We start from the raw sequence: 22,541 nt of genomic DNA, 5'->3' as shown, positions 1-22,541 counted from the left end.
CCACTGCCTTTAAGGGTGCTGTGACGCAGAATACTTTGGTAATATTAGGAATGTATCAATATCACTTTAGTTTAACCACTTAGACCCTCTGCACTTAAGTACAACGGACATGAGTTGTACTGTACTTGGTGCGTTCTTTTTTCCATCTCTTTGCCAAACATAGCCTATCTACAAGCTCACAAAGCGGGGCTTTGCGATGCGTTGTGAGCTTGTAGATTTGACTGTTTTTGCCGAATGTTACTTCGCCCCCAGAATAGGGATGCTCGGGTTCAAGTGGCTGTACATAATATGTCAAGATTAAAGTTTTCAGTTTAACCCATTAAGACCTGGAACGCATCCGAGTCATTTTAGATTTCTTTGGCTATTCAAAAATAGCTTCTGGGGGATTCTATTTTTAGTGGGGAAAGTGTGGATTTTTTTGCAAATCTTTGAATATATATATTGTTTAAAGCAAACATTTGTAACTCAAATCTTTGCTTCTGGGGGATTCTACAAATGTCTTCAAAATCCTATGTCGCTATAATATCAGTGGTTCTCAAAAAATATATATATTTGGCTGTGGACCCCCCCCCCCCCCCATCTAAAATATGTTGTTCCAGGGACCCCCAGAAGTTGTAACAGAGTTGCAATTAAAATGTTCGCTTGGAAAAATGTATATTCAAAGATTTGCACACGTTTTCGTTTTTTTTTCTCACAAAATGAGCTTGTAGATCTGCTATTTTTGAATAGCCATTGAAATCTAAAAATGACACAGATGCGTTCCAGGTCTTAAAGGGGAAATCCACCCCTTTTCAATATTTAACTATGTCATTAATATAGCATAAAGGAGTTGTGTGGAAATAAGAAAAAAGTTCCCCCCTTTCTGTGTTGCCTTGAACTGGAGGATTGATTGTGGGTTTAACATTGCAAATTACACTGTGATGACTCATCATGGTGTAATTTGCAATGTTAAACCCACAATCAATCCTCCAGTTCAAAGCAACACAGAAAGGGGGGAACTTTTTTCTTATTTCCACACAACTCCTTTATGCTATATTAATGACATAGTTAAATATTGAAAAGGGGTGGATTTCCCCTTTAAAGGGTTAAGATAGACATATCCACGTAACGTAATAAGACATAAATGTAAGGTGCTGTAAAGTAACAATGTCATTCAGGGGAGGCGTGAATGAAAAGGTTATTTATCGGGATGTCCTGACCATCAGTGATTCTCAGTGTCTTTCATTTCAAGCACCCCCAGTTTGATGAGACAATTTAAAACCCACATCTACACTGTAAAATCCTCAGTGTAGGAGATAGTAGGACAGCTGAGAGTGAGACAGTGTATGACAGACAGACAGACAGCGTAGGAGAGACAGACAGTAGGACAGCTGAGAGACACAGTGTAGGAGAGACAGACAGTAGGACAGCTGAGAAGGAGACAGAGTAGGAGAGACAGACATTAGGACAGCTGAGAAGGAGACAGTGTAGGAGAGACAGACATTAGGACAGCTGAGAAGGAGACAGAGTAGGAGAGACAGACATTAGGACAGCTGAGAAGGAGACAGTGTAGGAGAGACAGACATTAAGACAGCTGAGAAGGAGACAGTGTAGGAGAGACAGACATTAGGACAGCTGAGAAGGAGACAGAGTAGGAGAGACAGACAGTAGGCTAGCTGTGAAGGAGACAGTGTAGGAGAGACAGACATTAGGACAGCTGAGAGACAGACAGTAGGACAGCTGAGAGAGAGACAGACAGTAGGACAGCTGAGAGAGAGACAGACAGTAGGACAGCTCAGAGGGAGACGGTGTATGACAGACAGACAGTGTATGGGAGACAGGCAGACAGACAGACAGACAGACAGACAGCGTAGGAGAGACAGTAGGACAGCTGAGAGGGACACGGTGTATGTCAGACAGACAGCGTATGAGAGACAGACAGTGTTGTAACCAGAGCTTCAGATAAGGTGTCAAGGTGTTTCCTGTCAGGATTACACAACAGGATGTGATGACAATGTGTTGCCGTGACAACAGGAAATGTAAGGACATGTCTATTTGGTTTGTACGACTACAGACTGAATTTACCAAGACGCTGTCTGGTGGCACACACAGCACACACACCTCACACCATATGAACTACCTCATACATACAGTAAATACACCTCACACCATATGAACTACCTCATACAGTAAATACACCTCACATCATATGAACTACCTCATACAGTAAATACACCTCACATCATATGAACTACCTCATACAGTAAATACACCTCATGATATTATACCAGGCATATCGGAGAAAGAAGCTAGTGATTCACAATCCCTTTATCAATTAACCCATTAAGACCTGAAGCCGATTCTAGGATGAGAGATTTGTTGAGATTTAGGATGTCTCCTAAATCTCAACAGTATTCTGAAAAACGTATGTTTCTATATCAGTGGTGCTCAATCTTTTACATGTCAAGGACCCCCAAAATTATATGTATTTGGCCGCGGACCCCCATCAAAATATGTTGTTCCAGGGACCCCCAGAGGCAATGATTTGAGTTAAAAATGTTCGCTTTAAAATATATATATATTCAAAGATTTGCACACATTTTCACGATTTTTCAAAAATAGCAGATCTATTTTTGAATAGCCCAAAGTGTAAAATAATGATTTTTAGCTCAAATCTAAAAATGACACAGTTCCAGGTCTTAATGGGTTAAGATTAGGGGTGTGCCGATATATCGTCCCGCGATATATCGCGATACGTTTTCGCGACGATATGTATCGTTTTGGGGGAAAAAAATATCGTTTTTGAAAAAAAAAAAACATTTTTTTTTTTTTTTTTTTTTTTTTACAATCATAATAATCAGGCATGCAAACGGCCCCGAAGTGAAAAGAGTGACAACATGTTTTTTCTTCGGGTCAGGTGTCATACTATTTGGATTCAAAACGGCTATTGTAGCTGAAAAGCTACAAGTTTGCATGTCTGAATAATGCAAAAACAGAATTATTTGTTTGCATTTTCTTTTTTTCTCCTCCATATATTTTCATAATAAAAAAAGTGCGTATCGTATCGTATCGAAATCGTATCGAAGTTGTGAGCCAAATATCGTATCGTATCGTTTCGTGAAATTAGTGTATCGGCACACCCCTAGTTAAGATGTGTAAGATCAATGTGTCATTTTAAGATTTCTTTGGCTATTAAAAAATAGCAGATTGAGCTTTGTGGAATTGTGGAACATTTTTGCAAATCTTTGATTACGTATGTTTTAAAGCGACCCTTTTTAACTCCGATCTATGCTTCTGGGGGGGTCCCTGGAACAACATATTTTGAGGGGCTGCGGCCATATATACATTTAATTTTGGGGGTCCTTGACATGGAAAAGTCGGTGCACCACTGATATAGCAACATACTGTTAGGATTTGTTCTGTATTTATTTGGCCGCGCACCACCATCTCAAAATGTTTTGTTCCAGGGACGCCCCCCACCTCAGGAGCAAAGATTTGTGTTACAAATGTTTGCTTAAAAATATATATATACCGGTATATATATTTACAAAGATTTGCACATATTTTCAGGATTTTTCAAAAATAGCAGATCTACAAGCTCATAGCGCGGCACCGAGTGCCGCGCTATGAGCTTGTAGATCTGCTATTTTTGAATAGCCAAAGAAATCTAAAAATTACGCAGATGTGTTCCCGGATTGAATGGGTTAATGGCTGATGTCAGGGCATTTATTCCACATTGTGCTGGTCATGTATCACCGGGACTTACTACTTCAGGGTTCCCCAATTACTTTTCCCCAAGGGCCAAATCATGTCTCGGGTATCAAGCCGAGGGCCAGGGGGGGCATTGTGCCCGCGCGCAAAATGTGTAGTTTTTTATTCGTTTTTTTTTCTCTAATCGAGCTAATTTGACACTGTTTTATTTTAGGCCTGGGGTTCTTAAATCCTGTGTTGAGGGCAGTGGCGTTCCCAGGAATTACGTTTAGGGCAGGCGAGATTTGTTTTCTCCCCGAAGGGGGGCGGGGAGGGGGGGGACTCGGGGAAAAATCGCGGGGGGAAACAAGTTAACAACAACACTACACTGACTACAAATTACAAAACTGAAAAACGCTAATAAAAACAATATGCAAGTACAATCAATGTATGTATTGCGCTGGTCCTGGCGCCGCCACGGTCTTGGCAGCGGTGGTGAAAGGTAGCGTCCTCTCAGTCCTCTGGATGAATCTCTTCTTCAGCGGTGGTCTCTTCATGTTGTAGTTTATTATACAACAGGTAGTTCCGACCAAGCAATCTGATTGGTTGAAATAGCTTTCTAGCCGTGCTTCAAACCAGCATCATAGCACGGGCCGAATCACATTAATAAATCACTCCGCGCCTGCTTAGACCATATATCGCACAGCTGTGCTGTAACGTCACGCTGTCCCACGGTATGAAAACAAACCGAGAGTATCCTGACCCACCGCCGCCACCGGAGAACAAACAGCTACGCAAAATGGACTATGTTGTCAATTTTGATTTATTTGGTGGACTTACGGTTGATCAATGGTTAGAAGAGGTCAAGAGGATGAGAAGGAGAACGCGAAACCGATCTACAAGCTCACAACGCGACGCGTTGTGAGCTTGTAGATCGGCTATTTTCGCCGTGCGATACCTTCGTACGACGGAGCATATAGCCTACTGGAATCAGCTGTGTTGTGCCTCAGCTGTGTTGTGCTACAGGGACTATTTTGTCTCAGTCAAATAAACTCTTCTCTTTACAGGGAAACATAATAGCGAAACATTTTTATTATGAATTGCCCCACAATATGAATACATTTGGATGTGTTTTGTTGGTAACTGTTGTATAATCGCAATATTACACTCGAGGGTGTGCTTTACCTTACATTATTGGCACTTCAGTGATGCTGGCGGAACTCGGCTGCGCCTCGTTCCTGACCGCATCACTGGCGTGCCAATAATGACGGTAAAGCACACCCTCTCGTGTAATATTGCTTAAGTAATGAATGGCTCAAGCTGCTCTCAGAACCACTTTTATGCCAGGTGAGTACAGGTGATGGCCCAGACCCCCACCCCTGGCACCCCATGCCCATGGCATGAAGACATTTGCATCACTATAGGCGAGGGTCGCTCTGCTGAATGGATAGTGTATTGGCTGTCTGGCGGGCTAATGGCCCGACGGCCAATTTTTCTGTTTGGATTCTTTTTCGCTGCCTGTTTCTCAGTCAGTCTTTTACTTTATTTTCTAGGGGAGGCGAGATTTTAGTTGGGCTACCTTGCCTCTATGGTGGGTACGCCACTGGTTGAGGGTCACACAAGGAAAAAATGCACTCTGGAAACAAAATAAGTCTGCTTGAAAAGTAATACAGTAATACAGCAGCCAGTTGTACATACTGAAAATCAAAATAAGTCCAGAATCAACAATTTACTTACAGATGTGTTTGTTAGTCTGCTTGAACAGTAATACAGATATTATTATTTAAAAAAACAAACAAAATCAAAACAGGAGTCGTCGCAGGCCGGACAGTTGCCTCTCGCGGGGTGGAAAAAGGGCCGCGGGCCGCCTATTGGGGAACCCTGTACTACTTGCTGACTGTTTACTAGGTTGTAATGGATGAATGTAATAATCGGAGGTACTGTATGTGTGTCTCCGTTGCAGTTGGCTGGAGCTGCTTTCATTGCCATTGGCTTCTGGGCTTGGAGTGAGAAGGTATACACACGCACACACACACACACACACACACACACACACACACACACACACACACACACACACACACACACACACACACACACACACACACACACTCTCAAGTACAAATGCATGCACGCATGTAGATAGAAAACTACAGCTCACCGATGCCCGATTTCGGGGTCTTTTTTTTTACTCTTGATATATTTCGTTTTTTGACGTGATTTACGTCTTATAAACCAGTGGTTTTCAACTGATTGTGAACCAGGGACCACCACCCTGACTAAAAAAAATCATCCTTGCTAAACTAATGGCCTTAGTCATTTTTTTAAAAGTTTTTCAGGAAAAATAAAAAACTGATCAAAAACAAAACTATATGATATTTCTTAATCATTTGACCCAAAATGTTTATAACAAATTATGACTATTTAAATACAAATAACACTGTCTGTCAGTTATGTAACAGAAGAGATTTAAATACGTTTAAATAGGATTCAATCTGACTTAGGCAAAAAAAAAAGCAAAAATGATTTCAAAATGGCCTAAATCAGTAAATAATTTGGCTTAAGTCACAAAACCATGTGACATAGGCCAAAAAAAGGCCTATTTTGGCCTAAGTCACACTAGGGATTTAGGTCATTATACTAAAAGGCGAGTGAACAACATGATCCTTTTCAATTAGGAGATGGGCCATTTTACCAGAGGTGGCCGGTGTCATGAGGAGCTGATTTAGGCAAAAATATCATTTTCCTCAAAAAATGACTTAGGCCATTAGTTTAGCAAGGTGACGATATTAAACTCATGTTGACTGATATACTGATGGTAACTCATTTATGACTGAGCACACACACACACACACACACACACACACACACACACACACACACACACACACACACACACACACACACACACACACACACACACACATGCATTTCTAATAATGATGACTCAACCAAGCAATCCAGTACACCTCCCCTTCTTGAGATTCTAACTAACTAATTCTATTTTCTGTGGAATTTCTTGACCTCCATCTTCCCAGTAACTGACAACATCAAAGGTCACCAGTTCATGAATGCACTGTTGGAATAAAAATGAAAATACAATTCTTCACTCTCCTTCATTACTACAGTAAATGCATGGTCATGGGGACCACATCCAATACCTTCACCGGACCACCAAGTGGTCCACGGACCACCTGTTGAAAACCCCCTGTCTTAAACCATTAAAACCGGGAAAGCAGTTGTGTCATTTTAGATTAAAAAAAATAGCAGATGTGCAAAAAGCTCAAAGCGACACGCTGTAGGCTTGTACATCTGCTATCTTTGAACATTGTCTTGAATTCTTGGAAGTGTTTTTGATTCTTCTTTTTTTTTTTAACACAAATCTTCTCTTGGGGGGGGGGGGGGGTATATTTCTATATCAGTGGTGCTCAATCTTTTTTATGTCAAGGACCCCTAAAATTATATGTATTTGTCCACCGACCCCCATCTCAAAATGTTTTGTTCCAGGGACCCCCCAGAAACAAAGAATAGAGTTAAAAATGTTCGCTTTAAACAATATATATTCAAAGATTTGCACACATTTTCACGATTTAAAAAAAATAGCAGATCTACAAGCTCGTAGTGCGGCACTCGATGCTGCGCTACGAGCTTGTAGATCTGCTATTTTTGAATAGCCCAAAGTGTAAAATAATGCTTTTTTAGCTCAAATGAAAAAGTGAGTGTGTGTGTGTGTGTGTTGTAGGGAGTGCTGTTAGACCTGACCCAGGTGACCAGACTCCATGGGTTCGACCCGGTGTGGCTGGTTCTGGTGGTGGGGGGCGTCACCTTCATCCTGGGCTTCGCCGGATGCGTGGGCGCTCTGAGGGAGAACATCTGCCTGCTCAAGTTTGTAAGTGCATGGCCCGGGGCGGCACAGGGGCGGGTATAGTCTGTGGCACACTGACATATACGTGTGTGCAGTGGTGGAAAAAGTACTCAAATGTTTTACTTAGGTAAAAGTATCAATACGGCATTATAGAAATACTTTGTTACAAGTAAAAGTCCAGAATTCAAAAATGTACTTGAGTAAAAGTACAAAAGTATTGGCATCAAAATGTACTTAAAGTACCAAAAGTAAAAGTACTAAAATATTTGGAAATAGCAGATCTACAAGCTCACAACGCGTCGCATCGCGACGCGTTGTGAGCTTGTAGATCGGCTATTTTCAAATAGCCTAGGTATAAAATAGGGCTAAAGTGATTAAAGTATGTTTCATAATATAACAATTTATATATGAAAAGTAACTAGTAACTAAAGTTCTCAAATCATTGTAGTGGAGTAAAAGTACAATATTTGCCCCTGAGATGTAGTGGAGTAAAAGTAAAAGTATTGGAAATTGGAAATACTCAAGTAAAGTACAAATACCTCAAAATTGTACTTAAGTACAGTACTTGAGTAAATGTACTTAGTTACTTTCCACCACTGCGTGTGTGAGAGAGGATTTGTAAATGACTGTAAATGACTGTAAATTAACTGTCTTTGTAAATGACCTCTGTTCTCACTGGTAACTGGTAAGCACGTTGCGTCATGGTTGAGATGAGTAATGAAGGCTACAGTCATACTGCATGTGTTCCTCTTTAACACTGTTAACCACATCAACCCTAACATCCCTTATCTGGGTTTAGTAGGCAAACATCCTGTCAACACACACACATCTACAAGCTTCTGACTATAATGTAAGGTTACCGTAATAATCACAGTAAACATTATCATGTCTTCAGTCATATTCCAAGTTTTTTTTTTTAACTAACTGCAGTCACTTTCAGTTCAGCACAGCTGTGTGTGTGTGTGTGTGTGTGTGTGTGTGTGTGTGTGTGTGTGTGTGTGTGTGTGTGTGTGTGTGTGTGTGTGTGTGTGTGTGTGTGTGTGTGTGTGTGTGTCAAGCTGAAGCTCGTTGACACTTGTTAATGTTACTCGCATCAAGGCAATTATGCAGATTCTGAACAGTTATTTCTTATAATGAAGAGGTATTTGTTTCCCCGGCACAAAAGGGGGAAATAATAACACCAGAAACGAAATAAACACATATCGGCTAAATTGTTATTTTACACATTGTTATCGGCCAAGAATTTCCATATCGGTGCATCCCTACTTGTTTTTCATTCAAATAAAAAAAAAATTGCCCCAAAATGGATTCTTTGATTTGAAATATGTTTTTTTGTTGTTGTAATGACTGATCAAATAATGTACTGACTCTCCTCTCCTGTAGTTTTCAGGGGTCATAGGTCTAATCCTCTTCTTCCTCTGCTGTAGTTTTCAGGGGTCATAGGTCTAATCTTCTTCCTGGAGCTGACGGCGGCGGTGTTGGCGGTGGTGTTCCAGTCTCAGGTCAGAGAATGGATCAAGGATTTCTTCCTGGCCAACATCAGAGCTTACAGAGACGACATAGACCTGCAGAACCTCATAGACTCTCTGCAGAAAATGGTAACGCACCACTCTGTGTGTGTGTGTGTGTGTGTGTGTGTGTGTGTGTGTGTGTGTGTGTGTGTGTGGTAGCCTGATGACTTGATTTTTATAATGGGAGTAAGTTAATCCATTCAATCTGGAACACATCTGTGTCATTTTAAGATTTCTTTGGCCATTCAAAAATTGCAGATCTACGCGCTACGAGCTTGTAGATCTGCTATTTTTTTTAAATCGTGAAAATGTGTGCAAATCTTTAAATATATATGTTTAAAACATCTTTTTCTATTATTAAGAAAAAAGACGTGAGACGAATACTTCTGAACAGAACCGGTATCTTTTTTTATTGGCCAGTTGTGACAGTGAGTTTGTGGCTGACCACTATCTAAAATTAAATGAAGATGACAAAAGTTAAAAATATTTTTGCCTACCATTAAAACAACCATTCATATAATGTGCAATAAGTGTTAAATGGCTTTATATTATGAATAGTACTGTAATAATTACTATAAAATCTCCATGTCTCTTCAACTTTGTATAAACAAAAAATGCATAGTTATTTTTTCTATTCTTTTTTCTTTGTTTTAACCAAAATATATCACTCGCACTACATTTTACTAGGGCCTTCAAATACAGTACTTTTCTAACAGACAGAAGGCAAGTGACCTTTTTACTTTTGGAAAATAATATTGAAGAAACGGTTAATGTGTGTACTGTCGCTTTAAAAGCGCAATGTATACTTCATCGTACGACGGTGTCACGCACCAAACATAGCCGATCTCCAAGCTCACACTGCGTCTGTTCGCACCAAGTTGTGAGCTTGTAGATCTGCCATTTTCGGCAACGATAGACTGAGGGAAAACCTTTGAGCGTTTCACTCGTTGACTCCATTGTTTCACCGCTGCACTGCACATGTAAACACATTACACAACGACGCAACCCGAGTGTACAAATGGAACCAAATGGACGCTTACAGCCCCCTTAAAATAGTGATGTAGTGAGCCAATAAAATTAATCTTCCTTGTTTCCCCGGGCAGCGCTGTTTGGCACAACTTGCAGCTATCAATACACTTTTAGACCAACATGTTTGTGCCAGCGTGGTTGATTAGATTCATTTCTTGATCGCCTCTTGTTTTGATAGTTTAGACATGACGTCATGGGCCGCTACACTCGATAACAGGCTCGACAAGCCTAAAGCTTTTGAAAACCGGGTCTCGATAAATTCATGCCCGGGTATATAATGGACCCGGTTTTCGAGCTCCATCCCGAGCTCCATCCCAATACGTTTCCAACCCGGAAGAATGGGTGATTTCAGGCCCATGCGCTGGGTGAGCAACTCAATGCAAGTGGATGGGAGGGGATATCCGGTGCCCTCTCTATTATTTTTTAACTCTATGGCTTACAACATTGAACCCCCCACCCAATTCAATTCAATTCAATTCAATTCAAAGGGCTTTATTGGCATGAGAAAACATACGTTTACATTGCCAAAGCAAAAAGACAGCAATACAATCAAAACAAAAAATGTACATTTGAAAGTCAGAATCTTCAATAGATCAATTTCTATGTACCAAGATCACTGGGTGCAGGTATAGTGTAGGAATATACACAATGATTAGTCTTTAGGGTGGTTGTGTTCCGTTCGATATCCTTCTCCTATCACAACAACTCACGAATCTTGCTGCTGTGTTTGCACATTGTTGTACTTCGCCCAGCAGATATGGGAGTTTTTTGTCGTTGGTCATGTTTTCAAAGTCTCTGTGTGTGGTTGTAATCTGTGGGAAGTATGTGTCTCTGATGTCTTGGTACAATGGACAGACGGTTAGGAAGTGTAGCTCGGTTTCCACTTCCTTTTGTGTGCAGTGGGTGCATAGTCTGTCTTCTCTCGGGATACAGGTCTGCCTGTGACGACCTTTCTCGATCGCAAGACTGTGCTCACTGAGTCTGTATCTAGTTAAGATTTTTCTTTGTTTTGGGTCGGTCACGGTGCTCAGGTATTCTGCCACTGTGTATTCTCTGTTTAGGGCCAGATAGCATTCTAGTTTACTCTGCTTTTGTGTTGCTTCTTTCCAATGTGTCAGGTAGTTTTCCTTTTGCTGTTTTATAATTTTGTTTGGTCCGATGGGTTTTCTATCTCGTGGCTCTGTTTGTGTTTGTGCCCGGAGTTCCATGGCCAGCTGGCTGAGGGGGCATCTCTCTAGAGTTTTGCTGTGTGTGAGTGCTTTGTTATGGAGTGCATTTAGGTCGCTTTCTTTTAGGTGGTTGTAGAACTTAAGCGCTCTCTTTTTTATTTTGATTATGAGTGGGTATCGTCCTAGTTCTGCCCTGCATGCATTATTTGGTGTTTTTCGCTGGGTACGGAGAATGGATTTGCAGAATTCTGTGTGTAGGGTCTCGGTTTGGTGTTTATCCCATTTTTCAAGGTCATGGTTTGCTAATGGTCCCCAGATCTCACAACCATAGAGGGAAATTGGTTCTATCACAGAGTCCAGTATTTTAAGCCAGGTTTTAATTGGGATGTCTATTTTGATGTTTCTTTTGATAGCATAGAATGCCCTTCTTGCCTTGTCTCTCAGGTCCTTTACAGCTTGGTTGTAGTTCCCTGTGCTGCTGATGTTTAGGCCAAGGTAGGTATAGTTTTTTGTTTGTTCTAGTGGGATCGTATTTAGGAAAAATTGATGGTTTTGGCGGCTGGATCTTTTTTGAAATATCATGATTTTAGTCTTAGTTAGGTTCACTGTCAGGGCCCATGTCTGCGAGAATTTGTGTAGGAGATCAAGTTGCTGCTGTAGTCCTTCCTTGGTTGGAGACAGCAGCAGCAGGTCATCTGCGAAAAGTAAGCATTTGATTTCTGTGTTTGCCAAGGGGATGCCTGGAGCTGTAGACTGTTCTAACGTTTTTGCTAACTCGTTGATATATATGTTGAAGAGTGTTGGACTCAGGCTGCATCCCTGTCTAACTCCTCGGCTTTGGGGGAAAAAGTCTGTGTGCTTTTCGCCTATTTTAACTGCGCATTTGTTGTTTGTGTACATTGATTTTATGATGTCATAGGTTTTCCCCCCTATGCCACTTTCCAATAGTTTGTACATCAGACCCTCATGCCAAATTGAATCGAATGCTTTTTTGAAGTCGACAAAGCAGGAGAATAATTTGCTTTTGTTTTTGTTTATTTGGTTGTCAATTAGGGTGTTTAGAGTGTAAATGTGGTCTGTTGTGCGATATTTTGGTAGAAAGCCAATTTGTGATTTGCTCAGGACATTGCTTTCTGTGAGGAAGTTTAGGATTCTGTGGTTGAGGATCATGCAGAGGATCTTTCCGAGGTTGCTGTTTACACAGATCCCACGGTAGTTATTTGGGTCATATTTGTCTCCACTTTTGTGGAGTGGCGTTATCAGCCCTTGATTCCATGTGCTAGGGAAGATCCCAGAGCTGAGCACTATATTTAGGAGTTTTAGTATGGCCATTTGGAATTTGAGGTCGGTGAATTTTATCATTTCATTTAGAATACCGTCTGCCCCACAGGCCTTCTTGGTTTTAAGTGTTTTTATTTTGTCTTGTAGTTCTTTTAGGTTGATTTGGGAATCTAGTGGATTCTGGTAGTCTTTTACGGCTGACTCTAGGTTTTGTAGTTTATCTTTTATTTGTTTTTGTTCTTTGTTCTTCTCGATTGGGCCAAAGAGGCTAGAAAAATGATTCACCCATATATCTCCATTTTGGATGGGTAGTTCGTCCTGTTTTAGCTTATTAAGTCTGTTCCAGTTTTCCCAGAAGCTGTTTGTCTGTATGGAATCTTCGATATCTTGCAGTTGGTTTCTAACATGTTGATTTCTTTTTTCTCTTACTGTATTTTTGTATTGTTTCAGTGTTTCCCCATATTGGAGACGTATGTTGTGGTTGTCTGGGTCTCTGTGTTTTTGGTTTGATAGTTTCCTTAATTTTTTCCTGAGATTATTGCAGTCATTATCGTACCATTTGTCATTCTCAACGTTTTTTCTGGCTTTCCTGTTTGATACTTTTAAGTTTGCTAGTGAGGCTGTTAGTTCAAATATATGATTGAGGCCTTCTACTGCCCTGTTTACACTTTCACTGTTTTCTTCAAAGGTTTTTTCTAGGAAACGATCCAGTTGTGATTGGACTTGTTTTTGCCTAATAGCATTTTGGAAAGCTTCTGCGCTATGTTCATTCCATTTGTAACGTTTTCTTATAGTATGTAGTTTGTTTGGCGTTTGTTCTTTGTGTCTGTGTGTTGATCTGTTTAGATAGGCTGTGATTCTGTTGTGGTCTGACAGGGGTGTTTGCGGGCTGACTGTGAAGGCTCTGAGCGATGCTAGGTTTATGTCCGTGATAAAGTAATCTACCGAGCTGTTTCCCTGGGATGAGCTGTATGTATATCTACCGAAGGAGTCCCCTCGGAGTCTACCGTTAACAATGTACAGACCCAGTGAGCGACAGAGCTGTAGCAGTTGTGACCCATGTTTGTTCGTTGTTTTGTCGTGATTGTATCTCGGGGGACATGTTGGGGAGCTGATGTTTCCCCCTCCTGGTAGGTGTTTGTTTCCCTGTGTGTTGAGGGTGTCAGGCCCTTGTCCTGTTCTGGCATTTAGGTCTCCACAAATTACAATGTGACCGTGTGCCTGGAAACGGCTGATATCCTCTTCTAGTGTGGGGAAAAAGTCCTCTGTATAGTAAGGGGATTCAATTGGGGGGATGTAGGTGGCACACAGGTAGACATTTTTTTCGGTTGTGGTAAGTTCCTTGTTTATTTCTAGCCAGATGGAAGATGTTCCAGTTTTGACTAGCTTAATGGCGTGGACTAGTTCTGATTTGTACCATATTAGCATACCTCCAGAGTCCCTTCCCTGGGTGACTCCTGCTAGCTTTGTAGATGGTACCACAAGTTCTCTGTAGCCAGTAGGACAGCCAGTGGGGCTGTCCCCTCTGTGCCATGTTTCTTGTAGAACAATGATGTCTATGTTTGCAATCTCTTTGGCAAAGTCTGGGGTTCTGCTTTTGATGCCAAGGGCAGTTGACCTCAAACCTTGTATATTCCAGGATGATATAGTGAGTGCTTTGTACTCCATTGTTCACATTGTTGTTACATTCCAGGGGTTCTGCCCTGGGCCCATGCTGTGTAGAAATCCCTGAACATCTGCTCTATGCTGTGTGTGCTGGGGATGGCTCTGGTCACCGCCTGTGCATATGTGTATGGTTGGAGAGGGAGGGGGAGAGTGGGCGGTGGTGAGGCTGATGTAGGAGTGTATGGAATGGACATCAGTGGTGTGGGTGCGCTGTGTGTGGGATGAGGTCTGGGTGGAGCAGTGAAGATAGGCATCAGGGGTGTGGGTGGGCCGCTTTGTTGTGTGGCATGGGGTCTGGATGGAGCGGAGGGGTGTCTAAGAGAGGGTCTGCTAGGTTGATAGGGGTGGTGACGCCTAGTAGAGTGTCCTCTGTGTGCAGTGCGGTGTCCTCTGGGTGTAGGATGTTGTCCACGCTGGTTGCGTTTGTAGGGTGTTGTGTCTGTAGGATGGTTGCGGTCGAGTGCAATGTCCTTCAGGCTCTTTGCAAAAGTTGGAATGTCAGCCTTGCGGATGTGTACCTGGTCGTGTAGGCTTCCCTTGTCCAGGGTTGGGTGTTCTGCAAAGTGGACCTTATTCTTCCTTGCACAGATTCTGGAAGTCTGTGTGTTGATTGCGTTGATGTAGTCGTATTCGACGTCGCCTCTGTGTAGCAGTGCCGAGATGACTACTTCTGCGTTGGGAAATGTTGAGGTGGCTTTTTCTATCATTCCCTTGGTGGACGTAACCATCTCGTGGTCTTCCTGAAACCATATGTCGTTTGTGCCGGTGTGGATTATTATGTGGCTGGGGGAGCCCAGCCGGTCCCTTGTCAATAGCTCCATTGCACGTGCTGTGTTTCGACATCTGATGTGTTCAACTCTGTGCTTTGGGAAGAGTTTTTTTGCATCAATGTACTTCCCATTTGAGTCAGTCAGGAGTACAATTTCTGGGTTTTGTGGCTGGCTGTTTCCTGGAGGTGTGGCAGTGGGGGAGGGTTGGGGTGAGTCCTCTTGAGTTGGGGTGAGAACGATCTCTTGGGAGAGTGCTTGGCTTTGACGTCCCGCTGATTGGTCAAGGTTATCTGCTATTTCTCCCTGCTGATAGCTGGTTGGAGTTGCTTCCCTTTCAAGCCTTTCTATCTCTCTCCTGAGTGCCCCTATTTCCTTTTCCTGCCTTTCTCTTAGCATTTCTAGCTCCTTTCCCATGTCTTCCTTTAGCTGTCTTATCTCCTTTCCCATATGTTCTTGTAGCTGTACCAACTCCTGTTTGAGTTCCAACTCACTGTCTTGGAACCTTTTCACCTTTGCTTTAAGCTCACTCTCTTCCTGTTCCTTTCTGTTACTGGCCCTGGGAGCTGTCTGTTCTTGCCTGTACTCTGATAACTGTTGTTCCATCTGTACCTGTCTATATTCTAAGCTGTGGAATTGTTCGGCCAACTTGTTAAGCAGGTTTGGCTCTATGGTGTGACCTTTTGTGGTACTGGTTTGTGGGGGTGGGGGTGGGCTCTCTACTGTGGCTGGATGTGTGGGTGTGGCTATGTGTGTACTGTTTGGAGTGCCATTTTTTTGTGCCATCTCTCTGATTTTGGTGAAGTCCTTTTCTATGGGTGTTCTATTCCCCTGGATTGTTACTTTTCCAGAGTTGAAAAAGTTTACAGTGGTGGTTCCGTCCTCTGAGTGCATTTTAAGGCTACATCCCTCAGGCAAATGTGCCTTTTTTATCTCTGTGTAGTGCTCTTGTGTGGCTTCAATCCATGCCTGAGGTCTATGTGTGAAAAAGATTAGGTTTGCTATAACCTTCTTTGCGGTACAGTCTGCGTAAAGTGTCTCTCTGTTATTTTTCAGGAATTCAGTCTTGTAAATATCCTTTTCTTTAATGGATTTTGCTTGGGTTGGGTATTCAATTACAATTGGTGTTGTGTGTGTGTGTGCTGTAGCTAGTGTCTCAGTTACCATGGTTGCCATTTTTCAGGTTCACACCTTGCTCACCTAGCTTCACGCCTATCTACCTGGCCCCTGTCTAACACCCCTCCCCCGATACCTTCCTTTGTTATGCTACTACTGCACTGCTACTGCTACTAGTATATGTGTTTAAATGTTTAAATGTTTAAACTGTTCCCATGCAGTTTACTATGATTTCTACAGTATTCTATTTTACTACAATCTTACTACAGTCTTTCTACACTTCAGTGTCTCTAGACTAGAGTTCTGCAATGTATCTCCAAACTGCAGGCGTACTTACTCAAGTTCTTTGTGTCTTTTCTGGTAAAGAGCGAGTTTTAACTCCAAATGTTTTGTTGAGTGGTAAAAACGTTGTTTTATTCCTTATTTTCTTGTCCTTGTTGTCCTTGGTAGATCCTTTTTGGTCTTTGTGAAAAGTGTTAAAAGTATTTCACAAAAGTCTTTAAAAAGTATTCCAGTATCCAAGGCTCAGGAGCTCACAAAAAACACAACCTTCCACCTCGACAATCAGTCGCGTGTCCCCACTCTGAGGTGAACTTTAGCCAAAAATAGCAGATGTACAAGCTCACAACGCCTCGCAGCGCGAGGCGTTGTGAGCTTGTACATCGGCTATTTTTGGCAAAGAGGTGTAGGTGTAGAGAAGACCAAGTAAACAAAAAAGTTTCATCTGAAACACAATTTTATACAATATAGAGGGGGTCCCTGCTTCATCTCTCTCTCAACTAGGGGGTCCTTGGGCTGAAAACGTTGAAGACCCCTGAGCTAAGCCATACGCGTGTGAATTAAGCAATATTACACGAGAGGGTGTGCTTTACCGTCATTATTGGCACGCCTCGTTCCTGACCGCATCACTGAAGTGCCAATAATGTAGGTAAAGCACACCCTCGAGTGTAATATTGCGATTATACAACAGTTACCAACAAAACACATCCAAATGTATTCATATGGTGGGGCAATTCATAATAAAAATGTTTCGCTATTATCCGTTTCCCTGTAAAGAGAAGAGTTTATTTGACTGAGACATTAAATAGTCCCTGTAGCAGCGCTCTGAGGCACCGTCTCATCAACACAGCTGAGCTATCAATGCTTGCGCAGTGGAATGAATTCCAGTAGGCTATATGCTCCGTCGTACGACCGTGTCACGTGGCCAAAATAACTGATCTACAAGCTGACAACGCCTCGCGATGGTGACGCGTTGTGAACTTGTAGATCGGCTATTTTCGTCGTGCGATACCTGGCGACGCGTTGTGAACTTGTAGATCGGCTATTTTCGCCGTGCGATACCTGGCGACGTGTTGTGAACTTGTAGATCGGCTATTTTCGCCGTGCTGTTTGTTTTCCCACCGTGGGACAGCGTGACGTCACAGCACAGCTGTGCCTTATATTGTCTAATCAGGTGCGGACTGCAGTGCGGAGTGATTTATTAATGTGATTTGGCCCGTGCTATCATGCTGGTTTGAAGCACGGCTAGATAGCTATTTCAACCAATCAGATTGCTTGGTCGGAACTACCTGTTGTATAAGCATAATCGACAAACAGTGGCCGTTTTGTCAAAAACGTCGGTTGCCCTCATAATTCACTGGGAAGCCAAAATATTGTTGCGACCGTAGGTCGCACTTACTACAGAAAGCTGCTCCAGGTGTCCGTCCGTCACTCCGTCACTCCGTCACACACGTCACACTTTTGCCCTGCTCATATCTCCGCACCCATTCCCCCGATCCATGCCACATTTTGCACACACACTCCTTACCTGCCAAACTACACCCTCCAAGGACCCCTGGAGCTCCAGGGACCCCCAGCTGCCTCGGGGACCCCCAAGTGTAAAAAATTAGCACATGTGGACAAATTACCAAATGACCACCCCAACGGGGCTGCTCACGGGGCATTCCCGGGGACCACCCACTCCTCGTGCTCCAGAACGGATGCAAAAGTGGTGGCGCCCCCCAGTGGAGGACCCCCTGCCACTGCAGCTCACATAAAATGCCGCAACTCGGGGGCTTGCCCCCCACAAACAATCCCTCCTTTCCCCTATAAACACACTCTCTCTCCCACACCACACACACACACACACCAACAGCTCTTGCCTGCACACCTTTGCTTTTGGTCTGCCATACGACTGCTGAAACCTTCCCGCAGCTTTAACTAGGAACCAATCGCCGTTACAGCCCTCTTCTGTATACATGTGACCTACGGTCGCTTATCTCCCGATTAGGGAGTCTTACTGGTAATAATTTGTGTATCATCATCACTACCATCGCTGGCTTCAGCAGTGGCCATGGTGAAATGTAAAGTAGTAGCCTAGTACAGACGCAACGCTACAGCGGTCTCTGTCTCTTCCAAACTCCTCTGTGGTGTGTGTGTGGGCTTGTCCTGTCGTCTTTTTTTTTCTCCCCCGTCGTAAGCACGCACGCACGATGCGCTCGAGCATGGCGTCACCCGGACGTGCAATCGGATGTGCGCATGCGCGGGAATATTTTTTTTTATTGAATCGCGGCTTTTGATTTCGATACTGTATGTATTTGACACTGTATCCAACGTCATTTTCGGTTCGATTTCGATACGTATCAAGTATCGTGACACCCTTAGTCTCTATAGAACCATTGATACTAATATAACACGGTGTCTCCATAGAACCATTGCTGTGGAGCCCAGGAACCAGACGACTGGGACCTGAACGTTTATTTCAGCTGTAACGGAACTCACCGAAGCAGAGAGAAGTGTGGAGTTCCTTTCTCCTGCTGTCACACTGACCCTGCAGTAAGACTGTCTGTCTGTCTGTCTCTCTGCTTGTCTCTCTGCCTGTCTGTCTGTCTGTCTGTCTGTCTGTCTGTCTGTCTGTCTGTCTGTCTGTCTGTATCTCTGCCTGTCTCTCTGCCTGTCTGTCTGTCTCTCTGCCTGTCTCTCTGCCTGTCTGTCTGTCTCTCTGCCTGTCTGTCTGTCTGTCTGTCTGTCTGTCTGTCTGTCTGTCTGTCTGTCTGTCTGTCTGTCTGTCTGTATCTCTGCCTGTCTCTCTGCCTGTCTGTCTGTCTCTCTGCCTGTCTGTCTGTCTCTCTGCCTGTCTGTCTGTCTCTCTGCCTGTCTGTCTGTCTGTCTGTCTGTCTGTCTGTCTGTATCTCTGCCTGTCTCTCTGCCTGTCTGTCTGTCTCTCTGCCTGTCTGTCTGCCTGCCTGTCTGCAGTAAGACAGCCATTCTAACCCTGTGTGTTTCTCAGGACTCAGTGATCAACACGCAGTGTGGCTACGACATCAGAGTAGATACGAAGGTAACACTCCCTCACGGACGCTCACACACACACACACACACACACACACACACCACACCACACCACACCACACCACACACACACACACACACACACACACACACTTTTAATTTATTTATTTTGATTTTCAGGTTGAGACATTAACCTTTGAAGACCTAAGGCGATTCTTAAAAATGTTTTCTAAATCCTATCAGTTTTTTGAAAAAAAATAAATAAAAAAAAATGTTCAAGATTTTTCAAAAATACCAGATCTACAAGCTCATAGCGCGGCACTCGGTGCCGCGCTATGAGCTTGTATATCTGCTATTTTTGAATTGCCTAAGAAATCTAAAGTGACACAGATTCCAGGTCTTAATGGGTTAATCATGTCCAAATCAAATTATGTCATAGTAAAAAAGAAAATGCAATGCAAGATCATGATCACAGTTATATATGCTAGACACAAGCCATACAGTTATGGATATACGTAGGTTATACTTAGCTGTGTGCCGAAAATAGCGGATCTACAAGCTTCATTTGTTGACGAAATTGTCAGAATATTATATTTAGTCATAGTTGTAGCCATCATAGCTTAGTTTTTTATTTAGTTTACTCGATGGTAAGGTACTCGATGGACATTTTTCATCATCCTACTAATATTCTAGTAACCTCACGGTGGTGGTGGTGACTTGGTTGGGTGGACTCTTGATCAAACTGCGCATGCTTCGTTGCCAGGTTTCGCGAGAGAAACAAGCAGCAAGGTCTATGAAAACGAGGCCAAACCAAACGAACCCTATACCACCAACAGCGCTACAGCGCTTACAGTCGGCCGACATGGCAACACCGAGACCCCGCCCACTCTCTCAGTACAATTCTTCCTGTGGAAAGTAAACACACCAGACGGACCCGAGGCGGGCGAGTAACATGCCTACGCCATTCTCCGTGCTGAGATATATATATATATATATATATATATACGCCCGTGGGGAGGGGTGACCGCGGGCCGGGGGGTGGCGCAACGCGACCCACGGGCCACGGGGGGGAGGAGGTGGGAAGCCACGACGGGGAGGAGGGGGGGGGGGGGCGCCACGATGGGACGTGCGCGGGGGAGAAACCACGCGACAGGACGTGCATTAACCCCAACTTTGCAACTACTTTCACCTGCGCCTTTCACCGGGTATGGTCTAGTATCTATAAAGAATGCATCACATGGATGCACCTGGGACGTATCATCAGTGTTGTAGCCTGCGGGTCGACGGGTGTTTCGGGTCTCACAACATACACCCTCGCCCAGGTGACCCAGCCGGGGTTGATCAAACCCCCGACTTACGTCCCAGGTAGCTACCCACGGTCAGTCCTATAGGGCAGGGGTCTTCAACAGGGGGTCCGTGACCCCTAGGGGGTCCTCAGAGATACTACAGGGGGTCCGCCAAATCCTTGTGTGATTTTGTTTTTACATTAACCACTTCAAACCCTAGAATCCCTATTCCGAGGGGAACATTAGCCAAAAACGGCAGATCTACAAGCACATTTTGTGCTTGTAGATCTGCTGTTTTCGGCAAAGAGGTTTGGTGTAGAGGGGAAAAAGAGCAGATCAAGTACAGAGCCAACGATCAAGATGACTAAGTATTGAGGGTTTAAGTGAAATAAGCAAAAAATCATTAGTTCACACAACACTGATGAAATCTATGAAAAGGTTTAATCTGCAACACAATTTTATACAATATGTAGAGGAGGGGGTCCCTGCTTCATGTCTCTCTCAGCTAGGGGGTCCTTGGCCTTAAAAGGTTGAAGACCCCTGCTATAGGGAAAGACAGGGCCCCTCAGACCGCTTCTCCGGAACTACTCTGCCTGAACACGGGGAGGCTCTGGCACGTGGAGGGGACTAGGCTCTGTGGATGGCCTCCTGGCCGGGCTCCTCCCTCGCCTCACCAGGTCCATGACCTGAGCGCTGTACCAGATCCGCTGCACCGCCCCGATCCAAACATTTCCTTCTGGCGTGGTGGTTCCTTTGGTCGATACCACTAGATTGGGCCGTCTTAATGGTATTAGCTCCACTTGCGGTTTGCTGGAATGGCCCTCCTAAAGGCCTCACCGTGGGTTTGTTGGGCTTTTTCCTCACGGAAGACACAGGCTGGGGCGCTAACCCATACTGCTCCCATCTCTCCGGTGGTCACCAAACTATTCCTGGTTGTCACGTAGTCTAATTCCTATGAGCCACTATAAATAGAGTCACTAACTATAAAGAATACATCACATGGATGCACCTGGGATGTATCATCAGTTTTAGTCTATGAAATGAACACTGTAACGGTGTTGAGTGTTGTGTAACAGTGTAGTATGTTGTGTAACGGTGTTGTACAGTATGCTGTAACCAGTGTTGTGTTCTAGTTTTTTTCCGAAGGTATTCGCTACGATACGATGCGCGTGGTCGTGGGTATACGCTCTCGCGTTTTCAATGGATGAAATGGTTATTAGACTGTATACGCTTCTTCCCAAAATAATCTGGACTGTGTACGCCGTATACAGCATCTGACGGTAGAACACACCACTGGCTTTAACAGTGTTGTATGATGTGTAACAGTGTTGTGTGTTAGTTATGTAACAGTGTAGTGTTGTGTGTTTCAGAGCTCCTGGGACCAGTATATCTACACCAAAGGCTGTATTCCGGCCCTGGAAGACTGGTTGCCTGGTAACCTGTACACTGTGGCTATAGTGTTCATAGTCATCTCCCTTCTACAGGTAACGACCTCGACCATAACTCTCATCATAGAGCCTGTTCACACCTGCTGCCTTGTATCCAGATAGATAGATAGATAGATAGATAGATAGATAGATAGATAGATAGATAGATAGATAGATGGTAGGGGTGGAAAATATAATCGATTCAGCACTTAATCGCGATTCGGACATGGACGATTATAGAATCGATTTATAATTTTTAAAAAGCGATTATTAAAAAAAAACCTATTTTTTCATCATATCGCTAATTGCACAGAGCAGCAGCCACATTTTGGTTGGTTATCAGAATATTGAGAAGCCTTTGTTATAAGTCAGTATTATTTTACAAAAAATGACTTATTTTCTTGTTGGTTTTCTGCAATTGTTGATGTTGGCAAATATAACCTTCCAGCTGACAGTTTATTATCAATAAAAGATAATGGAAGTAAA

The 22,541-nt window shown here is 43.4% G+C and overlaps 1 protein-coding gene across 2 annotated transcripts in view; it reads left to right on the top strand.

Annotated features, from left to right (window-relative positions):
- tspan14 (tetraspanin 14) overlaps positions 1-22,541 on the top strand; it is a 33,665-nt gene that overhangs the window by 6,630 nt on the left and 4,494 nt on the right. For both annotated transcript variants that reach the window (XR_014602031.1, XM_084075518.1), the window contains exons 3-8: positions 5,633-5,683; positions 7,412-7,558; positions 8,962-9,132; positions 18,761-18,886; positions 19,341-19,391; positions 21,999-22,112. Coding sequence is in view for 1 of the 2 variants with exons in the window: in XM_084075518.1 (XP_083931644.1) it covers positions 5,633-5,683; positions 7,412-7,558; positions 8,962-9,132; positions 18,761-18,886; positions 19,341-19,391; positions 21,999-22,112 (660 nt within the window). In the remaining variant the exon portion in view is untranslated. The remainder of the gene's footprint in view (positions 1-5,632; positions 5,684-7,411; positions 7,559-8,961; positions 9,133-18,760; positions 18,887-19,340; positions 19,392-21,998; positions 22,113-22,541) is intronic.

The sequence above is a fragment of the Gymnoscopelus microlampas genome (assembly GCF_963454915.1).
Source record: "Gymnoscopelus microlampas genome assembly, chromosome: 13".
Lineage (NCBI taxonomy): Eukaryota > Metazoa > Chordata > Actinopteri > Myctophiformes > Myctophidae > Gymnoscopelus > Gymnoscopelus microlampas.
The sequence above is the reverse complement of the archived record's forward strand: the minus strand, read 5'-3'. Positions and strand labels throughout refer to the sequence as shown.